General features: G+C 56.1%; 1 protein-coding gene across 1 annotated transcript; it reads right to left on the reverse strand.

Annotated features, from left to right (window-relative positions):
• Window positions 1-1,432: 1,432 nt before the first annotated feature.
• On the reverse strand, window positions 1,433-6,636 carry TLX1 (T cell leukemia homeobox 1). Its single transcript, XM_060107447.1, has 3 exons — window positions 6,063-6,636; window positions 3,831-4,032; window positions 1,433-1,655 (listed from the first exon to the last, which is right to left on the reverse strand). Exons 1-3 carry the CDS (start codon window positions 6,634-6,636, stop codon window positions 1,433-1,435), a joined length of 999 nt encoding a protein of 332 aa, XP_059963430.1.
• Window positions 6,637-16,446: the final 9,810 nt, after the last annotated feature.

Below are 16,446 nucleotides of genomic sequence, written 5' to 3' on the forward strand. Positions count from 1 at the left end.
ATACAATTATAGATGATACACAATCACAAACATTCACACATTTAACACAAGAATAGATTCACAATGAGAAACTAACATGTACTTTCACAAACATTACCACATGATTCGTTCACAATCACAGACACTGGTGGGTGATTACACAACTATCCAAAAAGCCACATTCATACATGGTCACACAGACACCACTACAAGTTCGTATGTATAATGGTAGTTTCGATTTGCAACTTAAGCAGAATAAGCACACACAACTGCAAACAAAATAACACAATTAACACAAACATTCATTATCAGTGAAATCCTGATTGCCCACACCCATCACAAACACACAATGCACACGCATAACTCTCACACCCAAAGACAAATCTCTAGCACTGGCTCTCCCAACTTTCCTCAGCACTGCCTTCTCTCCAGTTCTTCCCCTCCTTCTTTCCTCTCTCCAGAGCCTGTAGGTCCTGGCCCCCAAATGTCCCTCAAATTTAGATACCAGGGGCTGCCCTGGCTGTACCAGCTCACACCAAACCCAAGTAGCTGCAAGGTGCTGGGCTCAGCAAGGAGCAGGCAGCCTTGACTCCGGATCCGGAGGGTTTTATTATTTTTTCACATAAATTACACAAGCACTTTATAAAAAGGTTACACAGAAAACACCTTATAAGTGCATAACTTAAACGCCCCCTACGAACAGGATCTGGAGAAATAGGCTGAGTTTGTGTGGAAACCTGCCTGTGTGTACCTGGGTGTGGCTAGGCTATGTGATGGGGGTCTGGCAGGCCAAGTGAGGCTGTTGTGGCTGCTGTGTGTGTGACGATGTGTCACAGTGTGACCGTGGCCTTGTGTTTGTGAGAAGTGCCATGCTGTTCAGAATGAATCTGGGTCACCCCTGATAGTAAGGGTCAAGGGTGTGAAGGCTATGGCCCTGTGTGTGCATAACACTCTGCCATAGGTCCCCTGTGTGTGACTGTGGGGTGACACCAGGAGGGACAGTGAAATCACCTCTGGGAGGGCCTGTGGGTGTCCGTGTATGATGCGGAGTGGAAAACAGAGTGCTCTCCCCAGGGCAAGTTCAAATGACAGCTCATGCTGTCCTCTAGGGTTCCCAGAAGCTCTTCTTCCTCCACCTTTCCTGCCTCTCTCAGTCCCACGTTAAAAATCAGAATAAAATAAAAGAGACACAAACGGAGGACTCCGAACAGTTCCAGCAGGCGCGGGACCGCATAGGCATCTGGGAGGTGGCCGCGCGTCCCTTTCTTGCGCGGTCTTCTCTTCTTTTCCACCAAAAAGAGAACAGCGTCGGCGCGAGAGCGCGGGCCGGTGCGGAGGGGCACGGCGTTCCCCTGCTGCGTGCAGTCTTCGGCAGGAGGGCGGCGAGAGTCGCGGCTCTCAGGCCTCGCGACCCTTGGCTGGGCCCGGGTCTCACGGGGCGGAGCAGGCAGGCTCACTCGCAGGCCGACGCCACGGACGTGACGCTGGTGATCTTGGTCGAGTCATCAGACCACGGCTGCAGGTTCTGCAGGGCGAAGAGCGAGGAGTTGTGCACGCAGAGCGGGTCGGCGGGCAGCGGCTGCGCCAGGCTCTTCTGGAAGGCCTCTTGCTGCAGCTGCAGGAGGATGCGGTTCGCCTGCTGCCTCTCGGCCTCACGCTCCTCCGCGGTCTGCCGCCTGCACCGGGGACAAGCCGTTACCGACGCTTCGGGTGCGCTCCCGGGAGACAGCCTGAACGAGCGAGCACTGCTCCCCTTTGCGGCCCCCAGTTTCCGCTTGGGCCCCTTGAATGCATTCCCTTATCTTGAGGGTCCTGACTCCACAAAGACTGAAAGCCCCAAAAGTAGATTTGGGGGGTATCCTGGGGGAGCTGTGGGGAAATCCGCTAGGCCCAAGCAGCTGGGGCTCCCCGGCTCCAGGCAGGGCCCACACCCTCACCAGCCTGGAAGGCTCAGCCAGGGCTAGGATGGCATTTCGCCTCTCCCCAGACCCCAGGAAGACCAGGAGCCTTCCCAAGCCTGAGGGGCCGCACCTCCCCACCAGTCCAGGGCAGAGGCAAGGGCCAGTGGATATGAGGTGCCCTGACAGACCTCTCTTCTCCCCCTTCCCTCTGCGAACCTCTCCCAGTCTTCTGACCTCCTGCGCCGAGCCCTGTGCCCTGCCGGGATTCCCGCCGGACCGGCCGGCTTCCTCCGAGGCGGTCCAGGGAGGCGATGACTCACTTATTCCATTTAATGCCTCCCCTCCACCCTGTCAACTGAGATCAAACGTCTGTCTCTAAGGTGGACAGACCTAATGGGAGTCCCCGGGGCCTCCAGAAGCAATTTGTAGGCGATCGATGAAGCCGCGCGAAGCCGGCGAGGGCGTCTCTCAGCGGCGGACGCCGGCCTCCTCTCCGCCCCTTCTAGCCTTTTCTCTCTGTGTCTTTCTGTCTCTCGTCTTCCCCTTCTTCCCCGCATTTCAAACTATGTCTCTTCCTTTAGACTTTGTGTCTTTTTTCCCTCTTGTTTTCTCTCACCCCACCCTCCTCCTTCTCTCAGAATTTCAGGGAATTTGTTTGAAACGAAAATGAAGGTTTTAGTCATCTATGGTTTTCCTTTATTGTACATAAGACTTCTTCAGGATGTTTTTTCCTTTTCTCCCTGGGTGGGGTATTTGTTTTTGCCGCTGTCCCCCCTTGTGTATCAGTTTCTCTCTGTCTGCTACTCTCTATTTTTCTCTGTGCCCCGAGCCCAAGGGCTTGCCCGACTCCCTCCCCTCCCCTAGGCTGCAGCCCCGGTGAGCCTTGGAAACGCAAGTACGTCCACCCCCTTCCCCCCCAGCCCTTGCTCCCTCCTTAGCTTTCCAGAGGTCTGGAGCAACGTCTCCTACCCCTTCCCCAGCAGCAGGAATGTGGGGGGAGCAGCAGACTCGCGGGGCAGTGGCTTCCTTTGTGGCCACGGCGGCAGATTCCTAGCCTTCATTCAGAAAACGAAACTCCAATTCCTTCCTCCGGACCCAGGCCCTCCCGGCCAGGCTCCGGGGACTTCGCCCAGACTCTCTTGCTCTCCCCACTGAGGCCTGAGCTAGCAAGAAACTCCCGGTTTGTGTGGAACCGAGTATGCGAGCCAGATGTGCGGGAGGGTGCAGGGTGCAACCGGAGAAAGTGCCTGTCTGGGGGGAGAAATGAGTGTAGTTGTGGGTGTGTGACGGGAGAAGAGAAAATGTTTCTCTCTTTCTCACTCACACACATACACCCATCTGCTCCTGATTGATCCCCCTTTCAGTAGGACCCTCGAAAACCCCGCCGCAGCCGGCGCAGATTGATTTTCCCCTTCCCGGGTAGGGGAACCGCTGCGCCCAGGCCGGGCGTCTGGGGAGGAGGGAGTCAGCAGGGCCCAGGCCCACGGTATGGGGTCCCAGATGCTCTAGCGGGAGCCCCGGCTGGGGCGCAGAAACAGGGCGCCTGCCATGCTGCCTCCGGTCTCCGGGATAGACGAGGCATCTCTGTACGCGTAAGTTTGTGCAAACAAAAAGTCCCTCAGGACTCACTGATCTCGGAAGCCTGGACTGCGTAGACTGCGCTCAAACCCGGACGTTTCCCCAAGCAGCGGCGGAGACCAGCCGCGTCTACACCCGCACTGAGTGTGCGTCCCCGGGCCAGAAAGCCAGAAAGAAAAACAGCTGGGTCTCTCCGACCCCGTCCCGTCATCGGCCACGGTGGCTTTCCGCTCCCCGCGAGCCTAGCAGAGCAGCGCGCTCCTCCGAACCAGAGCCATAGGAAAGTGGCGAGCATGGGAGTATGAACGCCCCCAGAGAGGCCCGGGGCCGGAGACTGCGCCACCCACGGCCGCGCCCGCCCAGCGCGCTTACCTCCACTTTGTCCGCCGGTTCTGGAACCAGGTTTTGACTTGCGCGTCGGTCATTTTGAGCGCCTTGGCCAGGGCGGAGCGCTCGGCCGAGGCCAGGTACTTCTGGCGGTGGAAGCGCTTCTCTAGCTCGCAGATCTGCAGGCGCGTGAAGGACGTGCGCGGCTTCTTCTTCTTGGGGGGCGTCCGATTCTGATAGGGGTGACCTATACGGCGTGTTACAGTGAAGGGTGAGAGGGCCACTGGAGCGGGAGACAGACAGACGGCAGAGGCAAGCGGCAGAGCGTCAGGAGGCGTCCCAGGCCCGACACCCCGCGAGTCAGCGAGCGCAGCGGCTAGACCCAAGGAGAAGGGCTGTGGTCCTCCCGTCAGCCCTCAGCTCCAAGCCCGCAGCGTGAAATGGCCCCAGCCCGCCCGCCAGGCCGACGCCGCTGCTGCCACCACGGAGGCCTCCCTAGCCCTGAGCTCCCACGTGCCCATCAGACACAGCCGCAGTCTCCTTGAGGGGCACGTCTGAGGCGAGCTAAAGGTCGCAGTCCCCCCCCCCCGCCATAGCCTCAGGTCTCCAGCCTCAGAGAAGCTGCCCAACGGTAAGAGGCTATCCTTGGTCAAGGCTCTGAATGCTGGGTCCTGACCTGAGGCCTCCATCACACAGCAACATACACAGATACATCACATACAACAGGGGCAAATTATAGATCTATACACCCAGACAAGCACAGGCACAAAGGCAGATGCATAAGGTGACAGCCATATACTCCCTCAGAACCTTCTTTAGGCCTGAAGCGAGCTTACAGCAGGCTGTGGCTCCCCTAGGTAGGCTACGTGGAGTACCTTTTCGCCAGAGACCCAGGCCCGGTGGGTTCCAGGCTGGGGGGGTGGGGGAGAGGGTGTTCCATCAGAGTCTTTTAAGACCAGCCTGGCCTGGGTGGGGGGAGTGGGATGGGGCACTAGGCCCTGCCTCCCCAGGCCTGAGAGGACTTGGGTTGGGGCACTGGGGCCCCTTCTGGAGACCCAGAGTGGAATGGCTCTTCTACCTTCCTCCACCCCACTTTGCCACAGACCCAGGGTCTGGGCCAAGGTTCCAAAGCTGGAACAGGGGCTTAGCCCAGGGTCTAGCTCTTAACTGCCTATTCCCCTTCCACCGTTGGGCCGTGGAGCCCGAGCCCCATGGGAACCCCACGTCGTGGTCGGTCGGCAGCCGCCTATGCCTCCTGCTTCCTCTAAGGCCCGGCCAGGAACTCAGGCTCAACTCGTGGTTGCCTCCCAGCGGGCTTGGGGGCCTGGTCCGGCGGGAGGATCGTAGTCTCGGATCCAGGGAACGCTAAGGGCGGCGGGAAGTGAGGCCGGAGAAAGGGGCCCGCGCAGGAGCGAGAACCGAGTGCCGTGAGCGGAAGCGGGAGCGGAGGGAGCCGAGGCAAGCGGAGGAAGGCGCGGAGCAGGCAGCTGAGAGGGCGGCAGGCGAAAGCCGCCGAGTGCGTAATCGTCCCAGGAGTTCTTTCGGCTGCCGATCGATCACGGGCCTGGCCGGTGCATTATTCACGCCGGAGGAAACAAGGCTGGGCCCAGAGGGGAGGACGCCGAGCCGCGACAGAACGAAAATGAAGCGGGCGGCTCAGCCTCGCGCTGCCACTGACCCGGACGGAGCCTGCAGTCCGGGAAGAAGGGCCCGCCAGCTCTGTTGCTTTACTCCGGCTCGGAGCCTCTACCGGGTTCGGCAGCGCGACGGGGCACTGGACCACGGAGCGCGAAGTGTGTGTGTGTGTGTGTGTGTGTGTGTGTGTGTGAGAACCTGTTTTCCTTGCGTCTGATTCAGGGGCTCGCCACCTCGGCCAGAGAACGTCTGCCGGGACGGAAGAAACAGTTTGTTCACATCGCGCCCCTTTCTCCGAGATACCAGAGCCCCAAATGCCGGCGGAAGGTAGTAGTCCCGAAGCTACATCCCCCTTCCCTCCGCCTGACCGGGCCCAGGGACTCCGAGAGGGGATCAGGGAGAGCTTCTCAGAGCAGGGGTCCTGTGGGAGAGACGGAGAGGGGCCCAGGCTGGGAAAACTCTTCCAGCAAGTCGATTCCGCGAGCTTAGAGAGGTGGCGGGCGGCTGAACTTGGGGGAGGCACCAAGAGGAGCTGGGAGACCTGGCGCACAGAGGGGGCTGCGGGGAGCCACGGGGCAGGAGCGAGGGGGTAGAGGAGAGCCGGGACCGCGGCCAGGCGGGGCGCGCGCGGGCCGGACTCACCTGTGAACCTGTCCTTTGTGTATCTGCGGTTACTCTCCATCCAGGGAAAGGTGAGACCGGTAAGGTTGTTGACGCCCGGCACGGCAGGCACGGAGGGCACGGTGGGCAAACCGGTAGCCAGAGGTTGAGGGTGGGCCACCGCTCCAGCTAGCGGCCTGTGAGCGGGCACTCGTATCACCCCCGCAGCGCTCAGCGCCCCCGCCCCACCGCCGCCGCCGCCGCCGCCGCCGGGCCCGGGGCCGCCCGCCAAGGCCATGTTCACGTTGTAGGAGCCGGCCAGCGGGCCCATGCTGCAGGCGCCGCCGCCGCCGCCGCCCGCCGGGCCACCGGGGCCGCTCGGGCCTCCAGCGCCATAGGCCCCCGCGCCCCCGGCCCCCGCCCCGGCCGCGGGGCCCCCGCCGCCGTAAGGGTAGGCGCCTCCAACCAAACAGCCAAGGCCGTATTCTCCGTCCTGGAGGCGAGAGGAGGGCCCCATGCAGCTGCCCTGGTCCGGGCTGTTGAGGATCTGGTCGATGCCAAAGCTGATGGGCTCCGCATGGCCCGGGTGGAGATGGTGCGGACCCAGGTGCTCCATGCTGGCCCCCGACCCCGGCCCTGCGGTGGGGGGGGGGGCCTGGGCGGTGGCACTCGCTGTGCTTGGCTCGGGGGCAGCGCGCAGCGGCGCGGAGGCGCGGAGGCGCGGAGGCGGCGGCGGCTCCTGGCTGCGCCGAGACTTGGAGGCGAAGTGCGCAGAGGGGCTAAAGTAGGGGGGAGGGGAAGGAGAGAGGGGGCGCCGTATTCTTCCCCTCTCCGGCTGCTCCTTCCCCTCTCCGGCTGCTCGCTAGCTGTTGACTCTGGGACATCAATCACCGGGTGAAAAAGCCCGGTGCGAGCGAGCCTCGCCGTTTCGGCCGGGTCTCTCCATTGGCTGTGCGCGGAGAGGAGCGGGGTGAATGACAGCGCGGGGGAGGGGCGGAGAACGGGAGAGGGAGGCCTGGAGCCGAGACAGATGTAGGAGCCGGAGACGGAAGGACTGAGCAGAGGCTCAGAGAAGTAGTTCAAGAAGAGAGAGAAGAGGCCAACCAGAGGCTTAAGAGGAGAAAGAAAAAGAATAGGAGGCCGGCATTCCCAGAGACCGATAGACAGATGGCCCCAAGGAGGTGGAGGTCAGAGTCCTCTTCCCAGCCTGGCAGGAGCCGCCCGCTTGCTTAGAATTGGGCCAAAGGGGCCAGCCCACCGGGCCTCTGGGGAAGGGGCATCCCAGCGCTACTGGAGAATCACCTCAAGGGCTCAGCTGGGAAGCACCTGTCTGTCAACCAGAGGATTTACTCCAAACTTGCAGTCCGGCTTGTTAGAAAGTAGAAGACTGTCTACTCCCCCGGTATGGAGCCCAGGCCCCTGAGGCAGGAAGGTGAGTTCAGGCTTGTCTTTTAAAACACAGGCCTATGAACAACTGGCTATATGTTGTTGAAAAAGTCAGCAACAACCCCAGCTCTGCCAGTTTAGAGAAAATGAGGGAGGGAAGACTTCCTGAAAGACAGGCACAAGTCAAGGGAGTTGGTTTGGGACCTGCTGTTGGGGTGCCCAGGCATCAAGACACCCCCTTTCCATTTAAATAGAAGCCCCAAGAAACAGTTCCCACAGTATGTGAATGAATTCAATCAGATTGCTTTTGCCTACCAACTAGCCCAGGGCTGGCTATTCCAAGCAAGAAACCTTTGGATTATAGTGAGGGGAAGGAGTTATTTTCTTACTTTTGGAATCTTGGAAGGGAGGCCTAGGGGCTTAAAACAGTGAGGGCTGGGTATGGTGGGACCAAGATCAGGGAAGTACATCTAGGACAAATTTAGGCCTTTTCAAAGTTTGCCTGTGGCTGACTGGCTTAGAGCCCAGGAGAGAAGAAGGAAACTCCCTTTTTCTGCTTCCCCTCTTCCTCCTCTCTAGTAGAGAAAGGTCTGCTCCCTCCCAGGAGCCAAGCCCTGGTAAGGGCACAGGTTGAATCACTTGGGATCTATTTCTGGTCTATTTCAGATTCAACAGGACTTCAGGGAGGGACTGTCTCTATCAGACAAGATGCTAGAATGTGGAGGCTCACATTCTACTTAACACATCTCATTGCAATCTATTTGCTTTGGCCATGTCTGTTACTTTAACCTGAAGAGATCTCCTTGGAGGCAGGGAATGGCTTACTCATCTCTGTTCCTCCCTGTGGAATACAGCTCACAAAATATACTCATCTTGGGTAAATAATGAATGAAAGAACCTCCTTATTCAACAAATATTTTATTGAGTGCCTACTATGTGTCAGTCACTGTTCTTGGCACTGGGAAAACACCAGTGAACAATACAAAGTTCCTGTCCTCATGGAGTTTACATTCCACAGAATGGAATACAAGAAACAAAGAAGCAAATACAATAAGCCAGATGGTGGTAAGTGTTACAGAAAACACTATAAACTCTACTACACCAGCTCGTCAAGATGAGTATTATTCCCGTTTTCTGGATTCAAGGAAACCACATTTCAACAAGGCTAAGTGACTTGATCAAGATGGAGGAGCTGGATTCAACTTGCTTTTATGGGTTGGCCTGGAAGCCTGGCTGCTGGTTGGAGGCACATCTCTATGGGAAAAACCTTGCCTGGGCTCCAGGCAGGTGGAAAAAGGCCCACTCAAGACAAAGCCAGACATGAAGTTGGTGGTTGTTTGTAAACACTAAGCAGAAACATGAGTGAGAACTCTACTCCCTCGCCAGTTCTCTCCTCTCCATCCACCCAATCAGGAGGGTACTATACTTCTACACAGGATGTTCCAGAATTGTTTTTGGAAGTTGTTTGAGCCTGAATGAGTCTCTTTCTTGCCTCTTATCTTGAGGGAACTAAAGCAGAGATAAACATAAATGTTTTACTGAGAAACTACTGTGTGCCAGGCACCACACCGATCTCATTTAAGACTCACAACAGTCCTGTGAAGTTAATAGAAACATCCTCATTTTTAAATAATTAAGAAAACAGAATGAATGTTCATAGCAGTATTATTCATAATGGCCAAAAAGTGGAAACAACTCAGCTGTCCATTATCTGATGAATGGATAAATAAAATGTGGTATATCCATACAATGGAATGTTATTCAACCATAAAAAGGAATAAAAAGTAAATCCTGCTACAATACGGAAAATCCTAGAAAACATCATGTTAAGTGAAAGAAGCCAGGCACAAAAAGGCCACATGTTGTATGATTCCATTTATATGGACCATCCAGAATAGGTAAATCCATAGAAGCAGAAAGTAGATTAGTGGTTGCCAGGAGCTGGGAGTGGGGTCGGGGGAGTGGGAATTGGCTGCAAAAGCACACAAAGTTTCTTTCTTTCTTTTTTTTTAAATTGGAGTAAAATTGCTTTACAATGTTGTGTTAGTTTCTGGTGTACAAGGAAGTGAATCAGCTATATGTATACCTATATCCCCTCCCTCTTGGACCTCCCTCCCACCCCCCCATGCCACCCATCCCACCCATCTCACCCATCTAGTTTGTCACAGAGCACTGAGCTGAGCTCCCTGTGCTATACAGCAGGTTCCCACTAGCTATCTATTTTACACATGGTAGTATATTTATGTCAAACCTGATCTCCCAGTTTGTCCCACCCTCCCCTTCCCCCCACGTCCACATGTCTGTTCTCTATGTCTACGTCTCTATTCCTTCCCTACAAATAGGTTCATCTGTACCATTTTTCTAGATTCCACATATATGCATTAATATATGATATTTGTTTTTCTCTTTCTGGCTTACTTCACTCTGTATGACAGACTCTAGGTCCATCCACATCTCTACAAATGACCCAATTTCGTTCCTTTTTATGGCTGGGTAATATTCCATTGTATATATGTACCACATCTTCTTTATCCATTCATCTCTCATTGGACATTTAGCTTGTTTCCATGTCCTGGCTATTGTAAATAGTGCTGCAATGAATATTGAGGTACATGTGTCCTTTTGAATTCTAGTTTTCTCAGGGCAATTGCCCAGTAGTGGGATTGCTGGATCATATGGTAGTTCTAGTTTTAGTTTTTTAAGGAACCTCCATACTGTTCTCCATAGTGGCTATATCAATTTACGTTCCCACCAACAGTGCAAAAGGGTTCCCTTTTCTCCACACCCTCTCCAGCATTTACTGTTTGTAGATCTTTTTGTAGTGATGTAAATATTCTAGAATTAGATAGTGGTGATGGTTGCACGACTTTGTGAATATACTAAAAAACCACCGAATTGTATGATTTAAAGGGCTGAATATTATGGTACATGAATTATATATCATTTTTTAATTTTTATTTTAATTTTTTAATTTTTTTGAAGTTCTTTTTAAAAATAAATTTATTTATTTATTTATTGGCTGCGTTGGGTCTTTATTGCTGCACACAGACTTTTTCTAGTTGCAGCAAGCAGGGGCTACTCTTCGCTGCGGTGCGCGGGGTTCTCATTGCGGTGGCTTCTCTTGTTGCGGAGCATGGGCTCTAGGCATGCGGGCTCAATAGTTGTGATGCATGGGCTTAGTTGCTTCGCGGCACGTGGGATCTTCCCAGACCAGGGCTTGAACCTGTGTCCCCTGAATTGGCAGGCGGATTCTTAACCACTGCACCACCAGGGAAGTCTATTTTTTTTTTTTTTAAAAAAAGGAAACAAAAACTAAGACTTGGTGAGATGAACAAACTTTCCCGAAATCCCACAGACAGAAGAAGATTTTTTGGGAACCCCCAAATCTGAACTATTTTCTCTGTATAAGGCTGAAAATGATGGGGAGGGGTGCTTCAGCTTCCTTTGAGGCTGGGTCCCAGCTGCCTTGCTCCTGTTAGTCAAGAAGTCACACTTGAGTCTAACCACAGTTCTGCCTGCTGCAATTAAAACCCTGTCTTTCTAGGTAACCCTCAGAACAACTTCTCTTTGCCACTCTCTGGCCCATGCTGGAAACCCCGTGAGTGTTCCTCACACTCTTCTTCCTCCTTTCTTCTTCCTCCAGATGGACCTTTCCAGCCCCTATGACTTTCCAACCCTGCCTGTTCCAACCCTTTGGGCATCTGCCTCACTCACCTCCTCAGGTCTGGCACTAGTTGTCCAGAGTACCTGGGAGGAGACCTCGCCCTTGCTGGCCCAGCCTAGGGTGGCAGAGGTCACAGCCGCCTAGCGGCCCACTAAGACTGTCAGGGTGCTCTTCTCATCAAAACCCAGCAACCCAGGGATGTCCTAACTTTCTCCTGCCCTCACAGCTGCCCGCCTGCCTGATGTTTACAGTGCTTCCCACTCACCTCTCTTGCTTATGAGTCAACTTTTATCCCAATCTAGTTCTGAGGTGCTGGCCTCCCCACAGCTGGAGGTTTTGAGTCCACTTTAACCTCAGCCTTCGTTTCCCACTGGGATAGCTGCTGAGGGGCCAGGGTTACTCTCTCAGCCCCATCTCTGCCCAGGAAGATGAGACAAAAGCGTGAGGATTCCTGGGCTCTGCCCCTCACCTCCCGGAAGCAGTGTTACCTGAGCACAGTGCAGCAGATTGGAAAGTTTTCTGAAATGGGGGAGGAGACTCACACAGAGCTTATAGTCAGGGCAGCTTCAGTGGAGGTGTTTCCACAGCGCTTTTTCATGCTTTGCAGAGCAGCCCTGTTAGGAAAGAGGCGGGGCGGGAAAGAAAGCAGGACCCACAAAGCACAAGTGATGTCCTAGGCACCTTCAGTCACAGTAGTTATCTCATTTCATCTTCCAATAATCCTGTGATGTGGCTTTTGTTATCACCATTTTACAGATGAGAAAACTGACTCACCGAAACCCGGAAACGGACAGAGACTGGCTCAAATGCTGCTTTTCCGACTCCACACATTACAAGCTGCTTCCTCAACACCAAACTTGGCAGTCGTGGTTCTTGCCTTGCAGGAGTATCCTGCGCACATCTAGGTGAGTGTGAGCCCTGAGGCCACCTGGTAACACCATCCCAACCGCAGCACCATCCCAGCCCCCCTCCCCTTGCCTGCAGGATAAAGAAGTACCTCCAATTAAAAGGGGAGCAGCTGGGGCTGAGGCTGGGGCAGGGGGAAGAGAAAAGGGAGGGCTCAGCCACAGGGGGAGGCCTCTTTGGATCCCACCCGGCTCCTTCCCCGCTCTGGGAGAGACCCCTGGGCCAGGGGTTGTCCTTTAGCTTAGGGGTGTTTGTGGTAACTTAATTACTTTTTGTTTGTGGGACTGTGCGTCCATGAGGGGAAAGCTGCATGTGAAAGTGCATGACAGTGAGGGTAGCTGTGCAGACATACCGGGCATGCCTTTGAGGACTGATTTTGTTAATTTACCCAACAAGTATGTATTAAGTGTCTATTATGTATCAGTGTTAGACAGTTGGGATAGTACTGTGTTAGGCTATTGGGATATAACTGCAAGCAAAACACATGTCAGTAAGGGTGCTGGGAGAGAGGAAGGGAGTCTGGGTCATTTTTACAAACTGGATTTGCCTGTGTAAGGACATATGTCAGTGAGAATGCAAGCGAATGTGTGTTTTCCGTAACAGGATAAGAGTGTGTTTCTGTAACTGTTCCTCTGTAATGGGCACATACTATAGGGCGAGAGTATCCTTCAGCTACTGTGTGACAGTGTGAGTGTAATAATGATGTGTGCTGCTGATGGTTTGTGTGCATCTGTGGGAGGAGCTTCTTATTTTCTAGTGTAATTTTTGGGGAAATAGCCACGTGTGGGCCTGTGGGTGCGGGCAGCGGGAGACAGGTTATGCCCAATAGGCATTTTGAAGGGAAAGGATGGAACAGGCTGAGAAATATGTAAGGGGACATGTAACACAAAGCAGACCAGGGGTGCCACTGGGGTCTGGATTCCCAGTACAAAAGGTACCCCTTCTGCCTTGCTTACCTGCCTCAGGAAAAGGGCAGAAAAATGTCCCCGTCCATGGAAGAGGCAGGTGAAGCTGGTGACTCAGGGACTTAGAAACCCAGTAAAGGGCACTTCACCTCTGAGGAACCTGGGGGTGAGGTGGTGGGAGAGGTGACAGGTTGTCTCTGGGAACCTAGGATGGAGGAGGAGGGAGTGAGCAGGTCAGGCTGGGTCCAGCCACACAATTCAGTGATCCTTCAGGGCAGGCAGTGGGGGTTGTCCAGGGCCAGCGCCAGGATGGCGCTTACAGAGCAAGGCCCGAGGATCTCTCCAACGTGGAAGGACAGGCACACATTTTCCCATCAGTGGAGGGACCGAAAATGGGTCAAAGACAGACGGACAGGGGACAGACCTTCCCTGATGTAGGGCACATCTCAGCCGTCACCTGACTTAGGGGCCAGCACCTTTCTCCTCCTCCTACCCCCCAACCCAAAGCCTGTTTGAGCAATGAGGTCTTTATGTGCAGGCCCTCCCTTCTAGGCCTCCCCCTCAGCTTCTGACCTAAAGGAAGCTCTTGGCCCCATCACCTCTGGGCACTGAGCTAGGGCCTCAGCTCTCTCTGACCAACTCCCTCCCAAGGGAGGCCCAGAGACCCTCAGATCTCATCATCCAGCGCTGGTGCCCTTGACTGGGTGTGTCTTCCATGCTAGGTCTCCTCTCAGGAGCAAAGGGTGGAGTGGAGTACGGCGGAGTAAGGCAGACGGGGTGGGGGTGGGGTGAGGTGGGGCGGGGGCGGGGTGAGCTGAGAGAAAGTTCAGGGCAAGACAGATCTTTATGGCCCTGCCATCCCCCGACAGGAGGGCTCCACAGGCACAGCCCAGGAGGGCTTCCCACTCGTGGGTCCCAGTAACTAGGACCCAGGGCCCCGGGAACATGCCAGCCTCCCCCATCCTTGGCCTCTACCCTTGGCCGTATTCAACGACCAGGTGTCCTGCTGGATCTGCGGAATTTCCTGTGGCGGAGGGCACCCCCTTAGCTAGGTCCTCAGCCGAGGTGCCTGGGAGGGAGCGGGAGCAGAGAGAGCACTAGCCTGATGCAGGTCAGCCCTCTGAGGACCGCCACCGCCTCCTAGGAACCTCCTCCCTGCGGCGTGGGGCTGGCAGGCTCCCTTGGGGATCCATGGGTTCGCGGGTCTCTCGCTCCGTCTCCGCAGGGAATCGGAGAATGAGGCCAGCTTTCCTGCTGGACCACGAACCTGCTGCGGCAGCCAGATCTACCCAGACTTCTCGCCTCAATTCCTCGCCCCTCCAGGAGCAGAGATTTGGCCTCAGAGGAAGGGCGGATGGAGACCTCCAAGCCCAGGAAACCCAGACTCCCGGGGACTCAGTCCCGGGCTGCGGCCGGGAAGCCGGGTTGAAGGTCTCGCGGTCGCCCGTAGGAGCTCGGGCTGCCTTCGCATGGACAGATCTGGTAATTTTGAGAGCGCTCAGGGCACGTAGGAAGCTGCAGGCGTCCGCGGACCCGCGACCGCGATGTTCCTGGCGAAGGAAAACCTGGCCGGCTCGAACCCCGCCGCCAATGAGAGGGTCTGGCCGCCCGGCCACAGTCTCTGCGCCAGCCTGGTGGGTTCGGGAAGTTTCCTCCGAATAAATGAGTTGAGCTGGAGTTCGGGTTTGAAATTAACTCGCCAAGCTCCTCCTCCATCAGAAAAACAAGGGGCGGAGTGAGGGGCCTTGAATTCGGCCTGGGAGCAGCTAGGGTTAGCTGCTGCTGCTCACGGTGGTCGAGGTGCTGGAGGGGGTAATGTGTTTCACACTGTCCTGCCTGCACCCGGACCCCTGCATATACACCAGTGGTCACCTGCAGACACCGAACGCCCGAGGCTTTCCAGATACAGCCTTGGAGCAGATACAACACCCTCTGGCGCCCAGACTCACAGACCCACAGTCACCCTTGCACACAAAACGCACACACTCCTATGTGCAATCCCCGCAGATGCTCGCAAAGCCTCCTTTGCGCATTCGTACACAGGTGCCCACAGACACTCTCAGCCACACTCAGACATCCTCCACACAGATTCAAAACCAAACCAAACCTCTCCCTTCGCACACACGCAGGTTTGCACAGAGGCTACAAACCTACAGGAACACTCTCTTCCTCGCAGACCCTCCTGCTCAGGTAAAACCCACCTCTCTCCCTTCACGCACCGCTGCTGACGGCCACTTTGGGCCCACCAGCAGCCAACTGTTTCCCAACTTTTCTGGGGAGGCCAAGGTCTCCTTCTTTCAGGGCGGGCGGGGTACGGAGCCGCAGGTGCCAGAAAGGGCTGGGGGTGTCAAAGGCGGAGGGACTGTATCCATATGCATGGACTTGGAGCACAAAGAGCAGCTGCCCAAAGCTGAGCCCCAGCCGGCCCAGAGTTGCGGGGAGGGGGCGGCGACCCAGCTAATTGAATTAGGCCGGCCACGCCCTGCCACCCGCGCCACCCGTGTCCGCTCTGTCACCCGCCCCGGCCGCCGCAGGCGCTGGTTGGGTGCCGAGGGACGGATTGAGGAAAGGAGGCACCGCCGCCTGAGCCCCTGCCCGAGGCAGCCTCTCCCCCCGGAAATAATCTCATTGTCCCGCGGGCTACGTGGGGCACTGGGCGCCGGGGATCCCCAACTGGACTGTGAAGCTCTGATTAATGGGATAGCGGCGAGGGAGCTGACACAGGGAGGGGCCGCGGCCCTCCTCTGCCCACCCTTCTCCCTGGTTCTCAGCTGCCTTCCGTTCGGTGCCCCTTCGGCCCTGAAGTGAGGGCAGGAGGGGGAGGGAGGTGAACCTGCCACTGGAAATGAGACCCGTTGGATGCCTTAGTGAGGGAGGTGTGTGTAGTCTGTGTGAGTGTGGGGTGAGTGAGTGTGCAGGAGCAGGGAGAGCTGTGAGCCACCCACAGTGAGTGCAGTGCTGGCCATGCGTGTGTGAATGTGGTTTAAGGGTAGAGTGTAGGGCTGTGTGAGAGTGAGGTGTGAATGGGGTTTGTAAGGACACCCAGCTCCCACTTCCGGGGGCCACACTGACCCCAAGGCCAGCAGCTGGAAGCGCCTGCCTAGGGACCTGCCTTCTTCTCATCCTGGATTTCCACAGCAGCCTCACCGGGGATCAGACACCGCCACGGGAATCCTCACCACCAGCAACTGACAGTGTGGTTCCTGAACCCGCACTTCTGCTCCCCTCCCCATCCCCCGTCTTTCTGGACAATGGTTTCCAAGCACAGGCATCTTTTTGTTCTGTTCTTCTCCTACCCTGACATGCTCTGCATCTCGGCCGATCCAGTGCTCACACACAGCTTTCTGAGGTCCGACTCACGGTGCCCGGACCACAAGAAGCTCCCCCAGGTGTGGCTGGGAAATGACTCCTCTGCCCTAGGCCTGGGACTCCCACGGCCAGGCCCGAAGCACGGCTCTGTGTCTCCTGCATGTGCAGGAGGCGGCGGGGGGGCGGTGGCCGACCAGAGTCCCAGCTCACCCCTCAGCACTCATACACACCCACCAGCTGGTGCTCCAGCACACCA

Source organism: Mesoplodon densirostris, chromosome 1 (genome assembly GCF_025265405.1).
Source record: "Mesoplodon densirostris isolate mMesDen1 chromosome 1, mMesDen1 primary haplotype, whole genome shotgun sequence".
Lineage (NCBI taxonomy): Eukaryota > Metazoa > Chordata > Mammalia > Artiodactyla > Ziphiidae > Mesoplodon > Mesoplodon densirostris.